At 47.2% G+C, this 20,797-nt stretch overlaps 2 protein-coding genes across 2 annotated transcripts in view; one reads left to right on the forward strand and one right to left on the reverse strand.

Moving 5' to 3' along the window:
* RTN4IP1 (reticulon 4 interacting protein 1) overlaps window positions 1–12,752 on the forward strand; it is a 51,750-nt gene extending 38,998 nt beyond the window's left edge. Inside the window, exons 7-9 of the mRNA XM_065911629.1 lie at window positions 1,622–1,805; window positions 5,466–5,558; window positions 12,625–12,752. Of these exons, the coding sequence (XP_065767701.1) occupies window positions 1,622–1,805; window positions 5,466–5,558; window positions 12,625–12,732 (385 nt within the window). The 3' untranslated portion in view covers window positions 12,733–12,752. The remainder of the gene's footprint in view (window positions 1–1,621; window positions 1,806–5,465; window positions 5,559–12,624) is intronic.
* Window positions 12,753–14,033: 1,281 nt separating this feature from the next.
* CRYBG1 (crystallin beta-gamma domain containing 1) overlaps window positions 14,034–20,797 on the reverse strand; it is a 228,023-nt gene continuing 221,259 nt past the window's right edge. Inside the window, exons 21-22 of the mRNA XM_065911626.1 lie at window positions 19,072–19,234; window positions 14,034–15,413 (exon numbers count right to left, since the gene is read on the reverse strand). Of these exons, the coding sequence (XP_065767698.1) occupies window positions 15,325–15,413; window positions 19,072–19,234 (252 nt within the window). The 3' untranslated portion in view covers window positions 14,034–15,324. The remainder of the gene's footprint in view (window positions 15,414–19,071; window positions 19,235–20,797) is intronic.

Genomic DNA, 20,797 nt, shown 5'->3' on the forward strand with positions numbered 1-20,797 from the left:
GCCAATTCTGTAATGGTAAGCTGTTCTCTGTGATGCCATGGCTTCCCTCATAGCTCAGTTGGTAAAGAATCCACCTGGAAGCAATGCAGGAGACTCCGGTTCGATTCCTGGGTCGGGAAGATCTGCTGGAGAAGGGATAGGCTACCCACTCCAATATTCTCAGGCTTCCCTTGTGAATCAGCTGGTAAAGAATCTGCCTGCAATGTGGGAGACCTGGGTGTGATCTCTGGGTTGGAAAGTTCCCCTGGAGAAGGGAAAGGCTACCCGCTCCAGTATTCTGGCCTGGAGAATTCCATGGACTGTCAGACATGACTGAGTGACTTTCAGTTTCAGGCTGCCCTGAAGTTTTATCTAATTATACTTAATTTAAATAATTATATCTAAATTATTTTTAATTTATATAATTTAAATTATAAATCATATTTGTTTATCTAAAATTTTGGAATGAAATAGGAACTTAAAAGTAGAAACTGACACTCATGAATTTTCTGGGTTTTTTTTTTTTTTTAATGAGAAGGATAATCTAGTAAGGTCACTCTTCACTTCATATGCTTAAATTTTTATTTGCCCTTGTTTAGTTTAGTCCCATGAAAGATTCAAGGGCCACAGAGTTGGCCAAAATTGGTTTTAGAAGCTTTGATGTTTGACTTCATGCAGATGAATTTAGAAGGGAAAAAGGGTTTATGGAAAAGGAATTTCTCTGTTAGCTTGCTTGATGTATAAGCATGCATTCTGTAAATAGATCTTTGTTTTCAAAAGTATTTTAAAACTTCTTTGGGTTTTATTCCCTTGAAGTGGAATATAGTGATTACAGCAATTTTAGATTAGGTTTGAGGAGCTGGATATCCGTCAGTTCCTGTGGATTGCATTATGACTGTTTTTGGCGTGTTAGAGCAGAACTGAAGGCTGAGAGCAGGCTGTTGATTTCTCTGTAGGCATTGTGCTGATGGTGTATGTGAAACCAAAAGAAAATTCCAGAAGGTGAAGAGAATGCTTCTGCACACAGATCTGATTGTGAAGGGAATAAAAGCAAATCACTCATGTGGGTCAAAATCTAATGCACTCCTGTCTTAAGTACTCACATGCAGTAAAGAGTACTGTGACTGACTTTGGATGAATCGCTTTGCAGTTTTCTACAAAGCTTGAGTCAAGGTGTCTCAGCCTTGGCAACCTTAGTTTCTCAACTATTGACATTTTGAGGCTGGACACTTATTTTGTGTGTGTTTTAGGATGTTTTGTCACCACCCCCAGCCTACAAATGCTAATACCCCCTTACCACCACCTCTCCCAATTGTCACAACTAAAAATCTCTCAAAACGTTGCCTAATATGTTTCCTGGGGACCAAAATCACTCTCAGTTGAAAACCGCTTGTGTGAGTCATTTTTAAAGTATTAGAAAATAAGATGATTTTGTGATTTTAAAAAGTAATCACATTTGACTCACCTTGGAGAAAGCCCAGTACGTAGCTGTGCCCCTTCTCGTCTGGCCGACCATCCACCTTCCGCTGTCTGGAGCTGTCACGGGAGCAAACCACGGGGCTAACGGGTGGGGGAGTGAGGGCGGCTCGGAGCCCCGGGTAAAGGCTGACCAGGACCTTTTGATGTGGTTCTTCCTCTCCAGGTTTGACTTTATCCTCGACAATGTTGGCGGATCTACCGAAACGTGGGCTCTGAGTTTTCTCAGGAAGTGGTCGGGAGCCACGTATGTGACTCTGGTGACCCCTTTCCTCCTGAACGTGGACCGCTTGGGCGTCGCGGACGGCATGCTTCAGACAGGCCTCACCGTGGGCTCCAAGACGCTGAAGGTAGGGGCAGAGTCTTGGCTGGCGCGAGCCCGCAGGCCCCTCAGGCTTCTGGGACTGGGTTTCCTCTGAGAAAGGAAACTCTGGAGGCCCATACTGACTGGGTACAAATTCTTGCCTCCCCTTTGGTAGCTGTGTAACCCGTGAAAATGACTCGGTGTCACCAAGCCTCCGCATCTTCACCTGTGAAATGCGGCTCGTGGGGTCTCCCTTACTGTGTGTTGTAGGAATTAAATGAGCTCTTCCATGTGAGGAACTTGGCACAACGCCTAGTACCTCAGATGCGCTTATTAAATGTTAGCCTTTATGACAAGCTATGTTACCTCTCTGGATTCCGAATGATACAGCTTCTGGCTTTTTTTTCTTGTCTGTGCCTGATGGCCCTCTCTCTGTTTCTCCATCTTAATACATAAGTCTCTTGTGTAAGAAGGTGGAAGTTTTATTAAGACAGCATAGAGCCGGGTGTTTTCATGGTAGTAACACTGAGATATACCAGTACCTCAAATGGAATAAGTGATATAAAAATATAAAGATATGTGCTTTTTTTTTTTTAATTTGGCAAACTACTTCAGGCTCAGGAGAAAGGCAATAGAAGTTTCCTCGAGTGTAAAAAGATTGTATGTTGAGCTCCACTGCCCTATATTGGCAAGGCGACTGGCTCAATAAGTATCTTCAGCTTCTTCCTGGCTCTAGAAATTACTTTGGGAGCTCTTGGGGGTGGGTGTAGGACTTGACGTCTCCTGATTGCTCTGTTCTGACTGAGTCCTTAGAGGTGAGGGGAAGGGCCGTGATGGAGGGGACACTGCTCAGCGCTTACGCACTGGGTCTGGGTGGCAGGAGTGAACAGTCCGGGCGGTGCGCTCCAGGTTCCTTCCTTTCCCTTGGCTCAGACGGCACCCAGGAGCAGTGTCCACAGGGCGCTGTGCTGTGGAGAGAGGAATCCGAGCTGACCTTTGTCTCTCCTTTCCCTTTTCATCAAACCCAGGCTTCCCAAGTGCTTTAACATGCAAGTTGGAGTTTTCCGTACGATTTCACAGTTGGTGTTCGAGGGAAACCTCTAACAGGCTGAGCTTCAGAGTCATCCTCTGAGAGTGAAACAGGCCTGGCTCTCTTCATTTTCCCTTTCCCTTTCTTGAAAGATGATAGTGGTAATCTCCTGTGAAAACCTTTTAAGTAGTTTCTGGTGTCTTCCTGAGAATGCGCACAGTTAAAGCCTCATTGTACTGCCTGCCTGCTTTGGTTTACTCTCTCCTGTAATGGCCTGGGAAAAAAGAAACCACAGACCCCCTTGGAGCAGAATGTAAAAATTCTGCTGTTGCAGCCCGAAAGTTTCACTGTACAGAGCAACCTGCTGTGAAGAACCGTAGATCCGGCCGTTGTGACCATCACTGTCCCTTCTTTAAAACCTGAGCAATTACCAGAATGTTTTAATTGTAGTTGATAAGGCCAGCCCTTATGGAGAAGTACATGAACAGGTCTCCTGTGATTGTAATTGACTGGACCTGCTGTAAGTTTGGGACAGACCAGTGCCTCTGTTGTCTAGCTGCCTAAGCCTTCAAATATGGTTTTGTTTGTTGTAGTTAGTTCCCTAGACCAGCGCCTCCTGACTCTTTCATGCTGTGACACACACAGAAGATGATAGTATTTACACGGCATACCGAGAGTGCCCTGAGCCAAGAGCATGCCATCTGGAGACTTCCGTCAGCCTGGGCTGTGCCCTGCTACTCCAGAGCCTTGTCATAGCTACTCCAGGGCGAGCTTGGCTCTGTTTGCATCTGTGGTCCTGGGATGATTACCAGTGACCCCTTTAACTCTTAACAGTTGTTCTAGGTTGGACGATTAGCCTAACCAGTTAGCCATTCTGGGCACGTCCGTTGTGAAACTCTGCCTCGACAGCAGCTTGGGTTTGTCTTTGTGCATTTCCCTCATAGCTCAGTTGGTAAAGAATCCACCTGCAATGCAGGAGACCCCAGTTTGATTCCTGGGTCAGGAAGATACCCTGGAGAAGGGATTGGCTACTCACTCCAGTATTCTTGGGCTTCCCTTGTGGCTCAGCTGGTAAAGAATCCGCCTGCAATGTGGGAGACCTGGGTTTGATCCCTGGGTTGGGAAGATCCCCTAGAGAAGGGAAAGACAACCCACTTCAGTATACTGGCCTGGAGAATTAGTCCATGGGGTCGCAAAGAGTTGGACACGACTGAGCGGCTTTCACTTTCACCACAGTCTTAAGTACTGGTTTGCATTGCCCCAGTCTTTCCTCAACAAGCTTTACTTTCAGCACTAGATAAGTACTTGTTGAATCCTTTCTGTGTCAGGCACTTTGCATACATTCGCATTTAGTCCCTCCAACATCCCCGTCAGCTAGGTGGTGGTGCCTCCATCCTACAGGCCAGGATACAGGCTGAAAGAAGTAACTTGATATGCAAATTATCATATGTGAAACGAATCGCCAGTCCATCTTCGATGAATGATACAGGGTGCTCAGGGCTGGTGCACTGGGATGACCCAGAGGGATGGGATGGGGAGGGAGGTGGGAGGGGGGTTCAGGACGGGGAACACATGAACACCCATGGTGGATTCAAGGCAATGTATGGCAAAAGCAATACAATATTGTAAAGTAAAATAAATTAATTAATTAAAAAAAGAGGTAACTTGACCTCCGTGACACAACCATCGAGGCCTGAGGCAGAGCAGCGGGGGAGGTCTGTTGCCCCTGCCAGCTTCATGCCGAGATGGTCGCTGATCGTCATGCCATGAGGCAGTAGTGAGCTCAGTGCAGAAAGTCTGTGCTCGCCTGACGGTGGTGGGCAGGTGTGGGGAGGGAGGCGGCAGGTGGACCCTGGCTGGCCCCGTCCTACCTCTGGATCGCTCTCACCTGATGACGTTTACTTGGGAGGGTCATTGAGGTATCACAGAGAACCTCAGCTCACTTGCTGTTTTGATAATGGCTTACCCTACCTCGACATGAAGAATAATCAAAAGTGGGTAAGTCAGTAGAGTGGTCATGAACCTTCTTGGTATGAAATTTTTGCTAATCTTCATCTGGGGGGGCATTTTGTCCCATTGTAGCGTTCACTGACTTGGAACCCGGTGTAATTATAGGGGAAGGTCCAGCCGTGACACATGAGGACCTTTGCACTTCGTTTTGCTTTTAAAACTGCCTTATTCCTCTGAGCCAGAAAAAAAAGTAATTGTGATTGGATTTCTTGTCTAAGATCATATTTTGGTGCCTTACTGCCCCTGAAGCATTCCTGAATTAGGTAAAACCTCTTTTCTGATGCCTCGGGGCTTTATTCACACCTTGGTAGGGAAAGTCTAGAGGTCTCAGCCCCTCATGTCTCCTAGGGGAGAAACCGAGTGTGTGAGACTAGTGAGACTGCCCCTGAAAAAAGAGCTTTCCTGTGCTTGCTTTCCTGACACTCACAACTTGGGGAATAAGCCCGAGTTCACATGGCTGTATCTCTGTTCACTCACTCGGTTATGAAACATTCACGAGCGTCCATTGTCTGTCAGTCGCCATGCTGGGGGTACAGCTCATTGCGGCAGCAGGAGATGGGGAAGCAGTTTGTCTGTCTTAGTCATCCAGGAAATACGTTTCCCTAAATTTGCATTTAATCAGATTTCTTCCTTTCTGAAATTTGACACGTTTTGTTTTCTTTTTAGCATTTCTGGCAAGGAGTCCATTATCGCTGGGCCTTTTTCATGGCCAGCGGTCCATGTCTAGATGACATTGCGGAACTGGTGGAGGCCGGAAAGGTAAGTGACCTGGTCCCCTGAGTGACCTTCCTAGCAAGCCCGGTCAGTGGGAGCTGCAGGGGTAGGCTCGGCCAGTGGCCACTCTGCCTTACGTGCCAAGTTCAAGTGCTGGGTTTTGGGCTCTGTCTCTGTGGGAGTCACAGCCACAGACTGCTGCGTTTGAGAAAGCGCGTATGCCATCTAGGGCAGCCCCCTGGGTTTATAGACGAGAGGCAGGCCCAGAGAGCTTATATGCTTTTCTCAGAGACACTTGGTTAAATGGCAGTAGAGCTGGGATCTACAGCTAGACTACTAACATTTTGATAACAGTCCTGAAAAGAAGGTGCCGTGAAGACAGTCGCTGCACAAAGGTGGGGTACCCTTGTGAGTTTACAGTTGGATTGCTTCTTGAGCTTCTGAGGGTGAGGCTGCTTTGGAGGCAAGCAGATTTCCAGATGAGCAAGGGAACAAACACTGTGACTGTCAACCTCAGTAGAACTGGACTAGACGTTGGGTCACCAGGTCTCACGTCCCCAGGCCAGTGTAATAAAATTGATGGCAAATAAACGGTATGTCTGAGAGGGTCAGTGGGCAGGACATGGTTCAGAAAGATGGAGACTTTGGTGGAGAAAGCTGGCTGGTGTTTCTATTTGAATCTGTCCTGACTTGATGGTGAGGGACTGCTCTCTAAAGCCGAACTTTTGGGTGTCAGAAGGCCTCTCAGAGTTGATGGAAGTTGAGAAAGACTCCTCGGCTACTACCTGCTTGTTTAAGTTCTTACGTGATTTTCATGGCCCAGACATGCCACCTCTGGAAGAATAACCCAGAAGGCAAACTTATATTCTGGTGCTGATATTTATGATTTTTACTGAGAAATTATTTGGAATTACAGAATGGGGAAAATTATATACCCTGAGGGTCGCACGAGGTCACAGATACAATGCTTATGATTTTATAGATGAGAAAACTGGCTTGAAAGGATAAAGGGACATGTTCCGGTTTGTGGAAGTGGGACCAGCGCTCGTACTTCCTGACCCGTCTGCTTGTCCTTTCCCACCATGAAGCGGCGCGCTTGGTGCTTGGAGCTGATCTGGGACTTGAGCTTAAAACTGACCTGTCCCGGTCATTTTATGGTGGGCAGGGAAAGAGTTGGAGCAAGGCAACATGATCCTTGCTAAGCCACGTGGCAAGAGCCTCTTGAGATGGGTTTTCCCATGTTGGCACCTGCCCCTCGCTGGCTCATTTCATCTTTCCACTTTGGTTTTGGAAAAGAATGTTTTTAGGAAATTACTGGTTGCTTTTTGTGCATTTAGTTTGTTGTTGTACTATCACAGGCAAGGAAGCTATGATAGAGAGTGGCTGATTACTCTTTCCAGAATATTTTGGTCCCAAGTTTGCATGCCTTTTCTCAGATTTCTAAGTGTTGATGTGTACTGGGTGAACAGGGACAGCCTTGTCATGACTGGAATTGCATGCCTCTCTGTAGGGTTCTCCGCGCATCCCCCAGAGGGACTTATTTTATTTCTAGGAAGAAAGAGGTGAGCTGTCATCAGGTAATAAGGCCCATAGTTCTGTGTAGTGCTGAATGGGGATGAAGCCCCATCCTTAAAGAGGTCCCCATCCTCGGAAGTCACCACACTTGTCCTAACATCTGCTCTAGACTGACCACATGCTTATCATCACTCTTTTGTGTTTGAAATATTGTGACTCTATCTAGAAATTACTAGTTACGCAACAGAAAAGAGAGGTGACTTGTGTATGTGTCCCCACTAAATCTGGTAGATATCAGGCGGCATGGCTAAAAGAGGACATAGTAGAAATAAAGATGTCCTTTGGGTGTCATGTCCTCCTCCAAGGGTGACTGAGGAGGTGGTCCTTTGGCCTTTGATCCTCTTCTCACATCGCTTCTCGGCCTTTTGGCTAAGAATAAGAGATCCTCTTCTCACCAGAGCCGTTTGGGCTCCTTTCTGACCATGAAGGGCTCTAGGACTGTGGTGGTTGATATGTGACCCTGGATCCACGAAGAGGTCAGCTGTCCTGTGCATCCTGCTTTGTTGTAGGTGTGAGAGGTCGTTGCCTGTCTACACTGGGAAATTGGAAAGGATAACAGAACAGATCTACTTACATATTATGTGGTTAGTAAAGCTTGTTAAGTTGGATGAGGACGTTGAAATCCTTCCAGGCTTTGGCTGAGTGCTTGATGAATCTAATTAGCAGGTGTCCAATAGATGACCTGGACTTGTTATTTGACAGTGTGCGGCCATGAACCAGAAGAGCCTACTCTTTGAAAGTGCTTTTTAAGTTTTTGAATGAATAATACATTTGTCAGATTCTAAATCCAAAAGGTAGGAAAAGTTATCTCACAGAATCTCCTTTGACTCCCGTCCCTCAGTCACGGGGCTTCTCCTTGTCAGACCACCACCATTACCAGTTTCTCGGGTATTCCAAAGATGTTCTGCGATTCCGTAGGGTGAAACAAAAACATGATTTGTAATTAGCACGTTGAGTTTAATGGGCTGAAACTGAAATTGTGCCTTATGCCTGAAGTTTATTGGCATTTTCTAAGCATAATAAATGTTTCCTGTTCTTATACTTCTTAGCTAACTGTTGGTGTTGGGGTGCCTACCACAATGCGTGAAACATCAAAAGACACGAAAGAAACTTGAACTGTTGGTTGCTGCCCCTGAGGAGGGGAGCTCGGTGGTTGGGGCTCAAGTATGGGATCCTTTGTGCACTTTCATCTTCCTGAGTATGTGTTTGCCCACCTGTGTTCTTCATGTGTTATTAAGGCCATCTGAGTCCACAGGTCCATTCAGGAGCCTAGGTGACCACCCAGGTGTCTTGGTTGAGTGATGTTGTTCATATCTTGGTTTGTTTATTTTAGCCAGCATCAGAATAGTCCCTATGGAACTTGTTTGAATTTAATTCAAAACTGTTACTGAGGGCTGGTAGGCATTTTGCTTTGCCCAGTTGGGTGTGGAGCGGTGCATTGGCCACGCTGAGTTGCATTCTGAGCACTGTTCACTAGAACTTTCTGCACTGATGGTAATGGGGTAATGGTCTCTGTCTGCATTGCCTAGTGCAGTAACCACTAGCCATATGTGGCTACTGAACACTTGAAATGTGGCTGGTGCTACTGAAGGAGCAAATTGTTAATTTTCCTTACTTTTGATTAAATGTAGATAGCCGCATGTGGCTCGGGCGTGGTTTTGGCCAGGACAGTTATAGGAGCATGCCGTAGGTTCTGAGGCAGATGATTTTCCAGACCCTTCTTGGAATGGCTGGGCCCTAATTTTGCAATGAACTGTATTCCAAAACTTTAAACTCCTTTATTTGCAACTGGATTCCTGTTCTCCCCCATAGAATGTAGTGGTTAGGGACTGACCGGGACCACTAGGCGAGTACTGTCTTGCCACATGTGGCAGGTACCTCATGGACCTCCTGGCCTTGATGCTGCTGAAGTTTTTCAGATGCGTCTGAAGTTGTTTCTGTGGGGAGATGCAGGCCGAGTTTCTCCTCTTACCTTCTGGCTCTGAGTGCCTTTTTTCAAGGGGGCCTAGGTACAGTCCTGGGATGCTTCCAGAATGGATATGTTTACTCGCTTGGGGAGTAGCCTCCTCCTGCGCCCTCCCCCTCCCATCTCACCTCCTAATCGCACCTCCTATCTTCTAGCCTTGAGTTTTCCATCTGGGGCCAGGGAGTTCAGAAATAGCAAGTCTGAGCAAAGCCCACCCTCTCCTTCTTCATATCTCCTTAGTTTTAGCCTCCTTTCCCCCTTGACTCTGGAAATCCTGGCCTGTGGAGGAACTCAGAGCTGCCCGTTTCCGTGAGGTAGTGGTCAGCTGTGGTCCTGCCGCCCCTGCCTTGGGCGCTGGGCCTGTCCCCCGGTGGTGGACTGGGATCGTGCCAGGGCTTTAGGTCACCCTGAGCCTGTCCCCTCTGCTCCCCACCCTCTGAGGTCAGTTTCTGTGCCTGGTAGAGGCTGTAGCTTCGGGTCTGGGGAAGAGGTGACAGACTCAGAGTTCCCTCCCCAAGTGTCCCCAAGATGTGCAGTGATGACATCGGGGGTCCGGGATCCTCACTCTGCTCGTCTGCTAAGAGCTCTGACCTTGAACTTAGCCCGTAACCACATGCGCTTCAGTTTCTAATCTGTCCAGCAGGCTGGCTCAGAGATCCCCGGACTCCTCCCACCCCCGTTGGGCTCCACTGTTCAGTGATTCCTGCGGGGACGTGGGGGCAGAGGGAGAGCCTCCCCTGGCCGCTGGGCCTGCCTGGGGCGTCCCCCCCCCCCCCCCACCAGCTCTCAGCGAGAGGGTTTCTGCCTGGAGGTGGGAGGCTTCCCCACTGCTGTTGACTGCAGTGTTCCCGGGCTGCGCCAGGGAGCCCAAGGTTCCCGCGGTCCCTGTTCTCAGGGAAGGATGTCAGGGCCTGCCTTTGTGCGCTCTTTGTTTAAGGGAGGGAAGGGCCATCAGGAGAGCTTGGATTTGGGTCCAAGACTGGGACACTGGAATGCCGCAGCGTGGGCTCCCAGTCAGCTTCCATCCCCGCGCGCCCGCATCGCCCCCAAGTGCAGTGTGCAGCCCGCCGCTTTATACCGGGGCTCCGTGCGTGGGCCGGGCTGCAGCAGTCATCGCAGCAACGTCCCCACCGTGCCGTGGGTAACCTTTGTTTCCCCTCTCTGGGTTTTTGCTCTGATCCCTTTGTCCATCACAAACAAGCATTCTGGGTCTGGTGTGAGGCTGCGCGTAGACACTGCCTCTTTATGCCGTTAATCTCTGTTTGATGTCACATATTCAGCCAGCAGTGGCATTTGCCTGCCTGTTCATCGAAAGCCTCTTCTTTATTGTCACTTTCGGGAAGAGCTGAATGCCCGTTATGCCCCAGTCAGCCCCATGGGATTATCCGCCACAATGGGCCTGACCAGCCAGATTAAAGCGTGCCGTCGCCACTGGCTGCCTGGGTCATCAGTTCAGACTCTGCGTCGCTGGCCGGGTTCTAAAGTGGGCGGAGCCTGCCCGGCAGCCCCTCATTCTGGAGTGGCTCCCATAACGCTGCTGCTGGTTGCTCCGTGATGAGTTAGTCCCTGTTGCCTCCTTTCTCGATTTCTCTCTCAGGTGCCTGCTTTGCGTGCTGCCCTGCGTCGCACCTGGCACTTAGAAGGAAGACGCCCAGCCTCTGTGGAGTGGGTGGATGTGCCCCCGACTGACACAAGTCAGGAACCCTAAGCATAAGGCAGAAGGTTGTAGTGATTCCCTCTCTGATGTGCAGAAAACTCTTCTCCCCTAGAGATTCTGATGGAGTTGGTATAACAGGAGACCAAGAACTCCGCATTTTATGCATGCATTCAGATGATTCATGTTCAAGTAATCAGCATCCAGAAAGCAGTGTCCCAGTGGCTGGGTTCCTAAGGTTCCGGGTGGGACTTGCTGGAAGAGCTTGGATGCTTTCCACTCTTCTACCAGACAAGCAAGTAGGTTTCCTCCAACAGGCTGGCTCAAATCTGTTCTGTTCACAGTGGCTGCCACGTTGAGGTCATGCTCAGCTTGCTGGGGAGGGCCACAGTTATAAACCCGGGATGCCCTCCATAGGTGCAGTGGGAGTGGTGGCCTCGGGACCACGCGTGGGCCATCTTAGTGACCTGGACACAGCTTGGATCCTGAGCTGGCATGGTCCATTAACTTGGCTGGCAGGCCAGCCAAGATGCAGGCTGTGATGAATCCAGATAATCCTTGGTTACCTTTCTCTCCCCTTAAGATTTTAGGAGTAGATATAGAAAGCAGCTGATGATGTACAGAAGGTTTAGTGTATAGTGGGGAGAGCAGACACTCTGGTACCAGCTCAAAGCCTGTCTTACCACTCAACAGTTACGTGACGTTGGTGATTTAACTCTGTGCCTTAACATATCCATCTGTAAAAAGGGAGTAACAACAGTACCTGCCTCATGAGGTGGCTGTCGGGATTAAAGGAGGTAAGATACACAGAGCACTCAGAGTGCCTGGCACGTAGTGAGGACAGCCCGTGCTGGTACTCTTGTGATGAGCTTATCATGGTTCAGAGGTGCAGACAAATTTTCAGCTTTTTGGAGAAGGGAACTTTTGGGGTCTGAGATGCTCTCTGGTGGCAGGGCTGTGAAATTCACACAAGGGGAAGGCCCATCTGAACACCGCAAGAGCATGTGCTGCTTCCTCTTGTAAGAGGGTCGCAAGATGTAAGCTCATGCCTCTGACAACTGATTCCTGCCCGTGGAGCAGTGGGAGCTAGTTCACTGAGATGTCAAATGGATAGTTACTGATTTTTGCTTGAAGTTTTAAAGAGGATGAGTTCAGTCTGATGGGTGCGTGGGGAGAGAGCGCTAACTGGTCCCAGTTTCAAAGGCAGTTGCTGGCAGCGCTAATGATACACCACACGGAGCCAGCAGTATTCCAGCCTTTAGGAGCTGGCCTTCCTGTACATTCTAACCAGCTCTGCAGCTCAGCAAAGCCCCCCAGGGCAGCTCCAGCCACAGATGGGCCCACAGAAGACTCCCACTTCCCAGTTATCCTACTAGTTTTCACCTAAGTGACATTTATTAAGCTCCTGCTATGTGCCTAACCTTGTGCAGGGCATTGTGGGGGATAGAGAAGAGGTGGCCCGTACCACGATGCACGCAGCTCTGGTCAAGTAGATATGCCGAATATGTAACAACTTTTATACACTCTGTCCCTATCCTGCGCACTGCCTGCGCAGCGGGAACCTTCGGATGCCTCCTTTGGTGTCGGCCACACAGGACAGCGTGGCTGAGATGTGCGTTCAGCTATACCAGGCGGTGTGTGAAGAGGCCACACGGGTCCTCTGGACACGCTGCAGACCATGGGTCAGGCCGGACACGTGGTAGATGTCACAGGGGAGAGGCGGGGTGGGGGACAGGAGAAGAGGGGGGCAGCAGTGCAGTTGTGGCCTGGCCCACTGTGAGCTCCTGACTGGGTCACCACCCAGACCCGAGAGAGGTCGGCCTGGCTGACGACCCCAAGAAACTAAGTTCACACATATCTATGGTGAGCGATGCAGGTTTTCTTACCCACTGGTCAACCTTTCTTGTGTTTTACAGATTCAGCCAGTTATTGAAAAAACCTTTCCATTTTCTAAAGTTCCAGAAGCCTTCCTGAAGGTAGAAAGGGGACACGCACGAGGAAAGACCGTCATTAACGTTGTTTAAATAAACGCTCAGTTTGGTGATTATTGGCTCTCTTACTCGGTGAGTGCCCGCAGGCCCCAGCTTTTTTCCAGCCATCCCTTTCCAGATGAGACTGCAAGTTCCATGATATAAATGTAAAAAACACACCCCTTCTTGTCAGTAATTTTCCATCTTCTGAGCCGGGCACAGAGATTTTATAGCCACACTGCCACCTCGGCCATCCCCTTGCGCTGCCCAGGGCTTTCTCCCGGCGCCTGCCACGCCTGCCTATCTGCCAGCTCTGCCTGTGCCAAGCGCGAGGGACACGCACGTAAGTAAGGACACGACATGAAAATGTCCGCACGTGGGCCTGTCTGTAAAGTCAGTGAAAACTGCCTGTTGTTTTCTTTCACAGCACATTGGCAAACTGTTGCGGCGCTCTCTGTTCTAGCAGCTCAAACAGTTTCACCATCTTAATGTTTGTGAGAGTTAAAACTCCAGCGTGTGGAGGAGTGGTCGCATGAAGCCCTTCCTGAAGCTTCTAGACTCATCACTGAGCACTCTTCAGAGTGGCCAGGGTTTCCTTCGGTTTTTATTCCTCTGATCTGGAGTGGTCCTCACAACCCTCAGAGTTCTGAATCTCTCAGGGGCGTATATAGGAATCTAGCCGGTGATTTGGTTCATTCCTCTCGTAGAGAATGAAAGGAGATGTTTGAGTTTCTAACTTCTTAAAGCCCTTACTTTTGTGCATAAGGGAGCTAGTCCTGTTTCAGCAGTGGAAACGTGCTTCTCTGGGAACTCTTCTGTGGAAATGACAACCCTTCCACTGGGGCCCAGCGTCCTCCGCTCTGACCTGCCCAGGAAGCCCGTTGCGGCTGTTGGGTCTGGTCTGTGTCCTCCCGTCACTGGCGGTGAGTGTCCACTTTGCTCCTCCTCCTCCCCACTGCTCCTCAGCCGCTAGCGTTCAGCTTCTGACAGAGACCTGGGTGAGCGCTTTCGCCTCGGTGTCTTCCTGCTAGACGCTCACTTGTAGTGTGTCGGATGAAGGCTCTCCTCTAGAATTACTATACAAATTCACCTCAGAAGAAAGAGGTTCTTCCAGCTGTAAATAAGCCACTTCTGACTTCTCTGAACAACGTCAGCCCTGTTGCCTGGAGGGCTCCCAGGTGGTAGTGAGGGGGCATCTCCACTCAGAAGGTGGCGTGTGCCCTTTTACCCCCCAGTCTGAAGTGAGGGCAGTCAGAAATCTCTCTCTGTCCTTAATCCAGCAGCTCTGAAGCCCTCCATGTCGTGATCAGACATTTATTTCTGATCTATCCCTGACCCTGTTCGGAGGACTCCTGAATGGATCCATTCAGATTTTATCAATACAGTTAACCAGAAACAAGTTTATTTGAGAGAGAAATTCAACACACACTAGACAGCCTTACCCCCTCTGTACTGTAGGCAGTGAGGTGCATAAAGGCCTAAGGCCGGCGCTGCGCCCCCAAGAACAGGACAGACACGTGCGAGCAGACTTAAATACTGCAGGGTAAACTACTGATGACCGTCATTGCCCACCACAGACTCCAGAGGATCAACATTTTACACTGGGAACACACTGGAATAGATGGACAGGAGCACCAGGATTCAGTGACGAGGACAACTTGGCCAGTGAGCGGCTCAGCATTTTCAGTCTTCACTGAAATGCTCGCTGCATTTTAGGGTTCTCAGTCCTAACATTCAGTCAACAGGGATTGCTTACAGCCTCCTTCCCTCTCTCCTTTCTGGAGAGACCTGCTGGTCATCCTCTTGAGCCTTCCACATCTCAAGGGTCTGCTTCCTGAAGTAAGTGACGGGAGGCCACCCCCGGTGGTCAGAGCAGCGGTGGGGCCCTGGGGCCTCCCGTGCAGGCCTCACGCCAGTGAAGGTGGTTCGAGGGGGGAAACTGGGCTAAAAGATCGGAGTGGAGCAAAGGCCTGCTTTACACTGCAGAACTAGCTGTAGGCGAGTGAGGATGGGTTAATAGGTTAGGTCATGATCATACTCACATGTGACAGTCTAGAGCGGCCCACAGGTGAGTGGGAATAATGCAGGTCCTGCTAATAAACGTTACTGGACGTGGACATGATATCTTTGTAAATTTGCTAATTTTTAATATTAACAGAAACATACTTGGTTCATATTTAGTTCCTTAAAATAGGTCTGAACAGCTAAGGTTTTCCCCCACTTTACAGCATAATTAATGAGTCCAGAAAACAAGTTTACAGGACTTGTAGGCCTGCAAGGTCGGTAAGTTTGTTCTCTATCTTTGGAAATAATTTAAAACATACATCGTCTCTTAAGGTCTTAATATAACTTTTTCCAAAAAGCACCCTAAAGCTGCTAAGGAGGCACCCTGTTTAAGCAGCTCCTAAAAGGAAAGGGAAGAAACAAGAGGACAGATGATCGGTTTTAAATGATCGCAGTCTTTTGATCAGATGAGAAGTCCTGGTCATGGGAACGTGATTCAAGAGGACTTCAGAGTTGTTGAAGGAGCAGGTCTACTCTCTTATTCGAGCTTCCAGCAGCAGACCTTTTTTTCTTTCTTTCTGTTTAAGTAAGGTAGCTCTGGAAGACCTCCAGAAATACTCTTCCTGTGTTCTTTATTTGGGTCTACAGGACGTTGGCTTCCCACACTTGTGTTACCTTCTCTTTGCTGACAGTGTTGAGGATAAGGTGATTTTGATCATACTGTGTACCCCCTAAAAGAAAGAAAAGGAAAATGATGAAATGTGAAGGAGCTGTAGCAAGACAGTTTATCAGAACACCAGGGTAACAAGAGTAAACGGTGTAAAATTACGTGCCTTGAGGAAACCAAACAGGAAGGAAAGCCCAGATCTGCCTCTGAGGACTAAGAGGCTCCACCCTCTGGGGGTGATGTGTTAAAGCCCCATCAGAGGACGTCAGCAGCTCCATACTGATGGCCCGCCTCCCTGGGCTCCTGTTCCTGCTCAAGTCTTAAAAGCTAGTCCATGGTCACTCTTAAGATCTGTGAAACTGTGAACAGGAAAGAAGCTAGAGATGGGAAAGGAGCAAAGATGGTGACAAATATTCAGTGGAGGAATCGTGGATTTGAGATAGCAGTGGAATGGTCATCAGGACAAATTCTGCATCAACAATGAACAGTGGTTGTATTAGGTCAGAGGAGAGGTTTGGGTGACACCCGGAAGTATAGTAGGCAGAGCAGCATTCCCACTTCTGGGAATCCACAGGCTGTGGTGCCTAAAAACCCACAGCATTTAAATATGCTGAGTTCCACTGAACTGTGAAACAAGCCAACACAGTTTCCATGAGCTCCCTTTCACCAGAGTATTTTCCAAAGATGCCTACTAGATATTTCGGATTCTTTGGTGTTAAAAATAGCCTCATGGCCTCTACTTTCAATGGAGAAGTATCATGGACAAAAGAAAGGGTCATTTTTTTTTTTTCCTAGTGTGGCGTAAACATTCTTTCAGATACTTTTCAGCAGAGGCCTCTGTACCAATTGTTATAGCACCTAGGACTCTGTCAGAATTAAAATCTGCTCATCTCAATGCAGGGTAATTGTGACTGGTATTGAAATCATACTGCAGCCTTAAGCCAAGAGGAATCAAACATTCTTATTGTCTTTTAAAACCTCCAAAAGGTCTGAAAAGTTACATTACATAATAGGTTTTGATAGGGAAGAAAATCATCTCTTGTGCCCCTCTTGTATGAAACTGATTTATCATGATAGCTGAGCCCCTCTGCACAGCTAGATATAGGACAGAATACAAAGGCAAGATGCCCTGGGCTTTTTATGCTTAAGTTTGCAGTGAGAGATAGTTACCGCCACCGTAAATCCTACTGTCTCCACTGAGGCACACACACTGTACTCCATTGAGATTGTCAGGAAGTATTATCTTAAGGTCACAACACACGTTTTCATTCTTCAAGTTTATAGTATCTTTTTTTTTTAAGTTTATAGTATCTTAAACATACTTTCTGTGCATATCATAATTCTAGAGTTATGACAACTAGAAAGTTCTCAAAAAGTAATTTGATTCACTCTTCTGCCTTTGGGGAGAATTAAAATCATCCCAAACTTTGATGTTTTTAAAGTATGAATCAGCTTACACTGTTGTGTCTTTGGCCTGAAATAATATATAGATATATTAGTAGGTAAATTAATATTAATATTAGTAGGTAACAAATGGTCAACAGCTGTAGCCAAGGAAAGTCAGTCTCCTGTGAAGTGCCCTGAAGAGAGATGTATCTCTGTCCTGTCTGCACAGGACGTGGGTTTGTGGGCCTGCTCTGTCTTGTCCACAAGATGGCATCGTTCTCCCACATTCGGAGACATTTAAACCCAGCTGAACAAGATAGCAAGGGACTACTGCAGCTACCGTGCTCGACATGCGGAGAGGTCACAAATAGACCAGAACAGTATCCTTACTCCAAAGGCATTGGACTAATTTGTGTTGCATTTTAGGAAGTGACCTTGAAGCTTTAAAGCGAAGCCCCTAAGGAGAAAGTTCCTGAAGCCCCACAGTCCTTTTCAGAGTCAAGACAGAAGCCAGGTATCCTTACTCCTGGGCAGCTGCCAGCATAGCAAGTGGGGGGAAATCCCATATGCTTGGGGCTTCCAGTGTAAGCTCTCTGAAGCCAAGGTACTGTCCTTTCCCACCCCGCCACTTTGGCATCCCCAGTGTCTGGCACAGAGCTGGTCACATAGTGGGTAAGTGGGTATCCAACAAGTACATGTTGAAAGAAGAAAAGAAATGCTCTTAAAGATCACAATGACCTTAACCCTGGACACAGGAAGCGAATCACATTGTAAGAAGTGCTAGCCCATATTTTCCTCCACATCCGTGTTTCTAATTTAGTCACATTTCTTTGGCTTCTCTGGAGGTGTTGAAACTATCTTGTATAGACTGAGGAGCTCCAGTTTCACAAGTTGATTCAAATAAGAATTAAGAGAGTGACTCTTAACAGTTTGAACCTCAGGCTGATCATCTATAAAATGGGTGTCTTACTTGTGTACATGTTGACAAGTCTGTTGTGCCAGCCTACAGCGCATTTTAAAATGCAGCCAGTCTCCTGCTTGCATTTTATACAAGGTACGGTGTTGGGCCCCATCCAGCCTGGAGTCAGACAGGGCTGAGTTTTGCTCCATAGTGTAGTGCCCTGCCTCCATCTCGGTGACCTCGGGTTGCCTCTGAGCACCTTTTGCTCCTCTGAGTCTCTGCCTCAGACCCCACTGGGAGGTGGCTTGACCACTCTTCCCTCCCACGGATCAGAATCAGCGGCCACCAAAGCCCCTGATGGAAATGTTCAGGCTTATTCTCCAATTTTCCATAAGTTATTTTAAAACAGCTAGAAGCTATTTCTTTAATCCTGTATCCTAATTTTTAATGACAGCTTTGGTCTAGAGCCCTGACTCAAGTAAAACTGAGCCAACTTTCTAGCCACCATTTAAAACTGTGTGTGTGATATAAAGTACAGTTCTACTAAATTTACAAACATCACCACACTGGTTTCCTGATATGGAATAGAAAGTCTCCATTAATAATTTAAAGCAAAATGACCCCATATGACACGAATAAAATGCGCTGTCTTCATTTGCTTGTCAACAGCAACAGGAGTTCACTAAATTCCCATGTCTACATCTGATAAGTTTTTTTTGCTTTATTTTAAAATGATCATCAGTAGTCCTCGCAGACAGGCAGCATGGGCATTATCCGCAACCCTGTCAGACATGCAGGGCTCTACCCCAGATCTCCTGAGTCAGGACCTCCGAGGGCTGGGGACCAGCAATCTTGTGTTTTAACAGCCCCTCCAGGAGATTCTGATGCAGATAAAGTTGGGAAACCACTCACCTAAATAAGCGTATTTGGTCTTCTCCAAGCACCATCAATCAGTTCACTCTGGAGTAACTTCACTGAACAAATGTTCAGTTGAAATCTCTTTGGCTGTGTTTGTTGTTTAATTCCTTTTCAGTCTTAGATTTTAGGTTACATGCATGTTCATGAGCATCATTTTAGCTATACAGATTGAGACCATAGCCTTTTAACTTGTGATTTTTAGTCTGTTGTAATAAATAGTTTAAAGTCGGCCTATGTCCAGATTCCACCTCGGCACTGTGGGTGTGGCCAAACTGACTCATGCCTCTGAACCTCAGTTCTGAGGGGCAGTAAAATGGGGAGAGGAGGGATAACACAGGCCTCTTAGGGCTGCTGTGAAGATCACACGAGATGACGTGTGTACAGTGTTTATTTAGCACTGAGGCTGGCACAACATAAGGGATCCCTTACTATTAACAGTGCTCCCGATTTCAAAAGTAGAGCTTTTTAGATAACTAAAGACAGACACAACAAGGCAGATAGGGGAAATAATCCTTACCTTTGATATCTAAAACTAGATTTGGCTTAAGCTTGCTGTAGATCCTGCCGTCAGGCTTCATGCTCCAGAACTGACTGTCAGCGTTCTGTTCGAGCGCCAGGCCCAGCTTCGAGCCGGAGGTTACGAGGCTCCCCACGATGGTCAGGCAGCAGTCTTCTGCTATCTGCTCAGTGGAAAGGGCAAGGCATCTTATACATGGAGGGACATACATTCAAGTACCCTTGTAAGCAGTTCCCTGGCTAAGCTGATTTTTAAAGTTACCTTAGTTCCCAGCTTCATTTATACGTGAGTATTTCAGCTTTTAGCCATGGTAACTGGGATCAAACAAATATTTATGCCCTTCGTTTCGGATGACATCAGTAATGGAAAGTTCTCAGTTTTTGTCCTTTGTAAGAGACTTAAGCCCTTTGTGAGGTCCTCTGGTTTATTAGTAAGGGAAACCTCAGAACACTAAAAGTGCCCATCGTTTACTTCCCCCCACCCCCAGAAAGGACTATGATCTGCATCTGGGTCTGTAGCTAAATCCCCTTTGACGTATCTACCCCACTAAGCCTGAGCCTTCCAGCATATGACTGTATCTCTAATTTTGAAGGCTGTTGTAGCACTGAAGTTGCTAAAAAAGGCATTTTATCATTTTAAAGCTTGGAATTCCATTTATTCTCTTGTTTTCCTTCATGAGAAATGTCAAAAATTTTCTTCAAAAGGCATGCTATCCAACTATAAAGTATATGAGTGTGTTCTAATGCAAAAATCTTATGGGTTCTTCTATGAAGTGAATCTACCTTTAACATATAAATAAGGTATGGTAGTCATATTCATATGACATTCACACAAATTGATGTAGAAAATGCTTTTCAAAAGTGTACTATTCCATGTTGAGATAAAAGGATTCTGATAATCTAGTACACTTTACTTTTTCTCACTGACTGGACTACTGAATTCAAAGTTGTTAAATAATATCACTGAAATGTTCATTAGAAATAACTGCTGGAAGATAACATTTCCTTGAATTAAGATAATTCACAGATAGAAGTTGGCTTGTTCAGTCGCTCAGTCATGTCTGACTGCGAGCCCATGGACTGCAGCTTGCCAGGCCTCCCTGTCCATCACCAACTCCCAGAGTTTACTCAGTTTTCATCGCATCAGTGATGCCATCCAACCATCTCATCCTCTGTCATCCCCTTCTCCTGCCTTCAATCTTTCCAAGAATCACGATCTTTTCAAATGAGTCATTTCTTCACATCAGGTGGCCAAAGTACTGGAGTTTCAGCTTCGACATCAGTCCTTCCAGTGAACATTCAGGACTGATTTCCTTTAGGATGGACTGGTTGGATCTCCTTGCAGTCCAAGGGACTCTCAAGAGTCTTCTCCAACACCACAGTTCAAAAACATCAATTCTTCGGTGCTCAGCTTTCTTTATAGTTCTACTCACACCTATACATAACTACTGGGAAAACCATAGCTTTGACTAGACGGACCTTTGTTGGCAGAGTAATGTCTCTGCTTTTTAATATGCTGTCTAGGTTCATAACTTTTCTTCCAAGGAGTAAGCATCTTTTAACTTCATGGCTGCAGTCACTATCTGCAGTAATTTTGGAGATGCCACTGTTTCCTCATCTATTTGCCATGAAGTGATGGGACCAGATGCCATGATCTTAGTTTTCTGAATGTTGAGCTTTAAGCCAACTTTTTCACTCTCCTCTTTCACTTTCATCAAGAGGCTCTT

This window comes from Muntiacus reevesi, chromosome 19 (genome assembly GCF_963930625.1).
Source record: "Muntiacus reevesi chromosome 19, mMunRee1.1, whole genome shotgun sequence".
NCBI classification, from domain to species: Eukaryota; Metazoa; Chordata; class Mammalia; order Artiodactyla; family Cervidae; genus Muntiacus; species Muntiacus reevesi.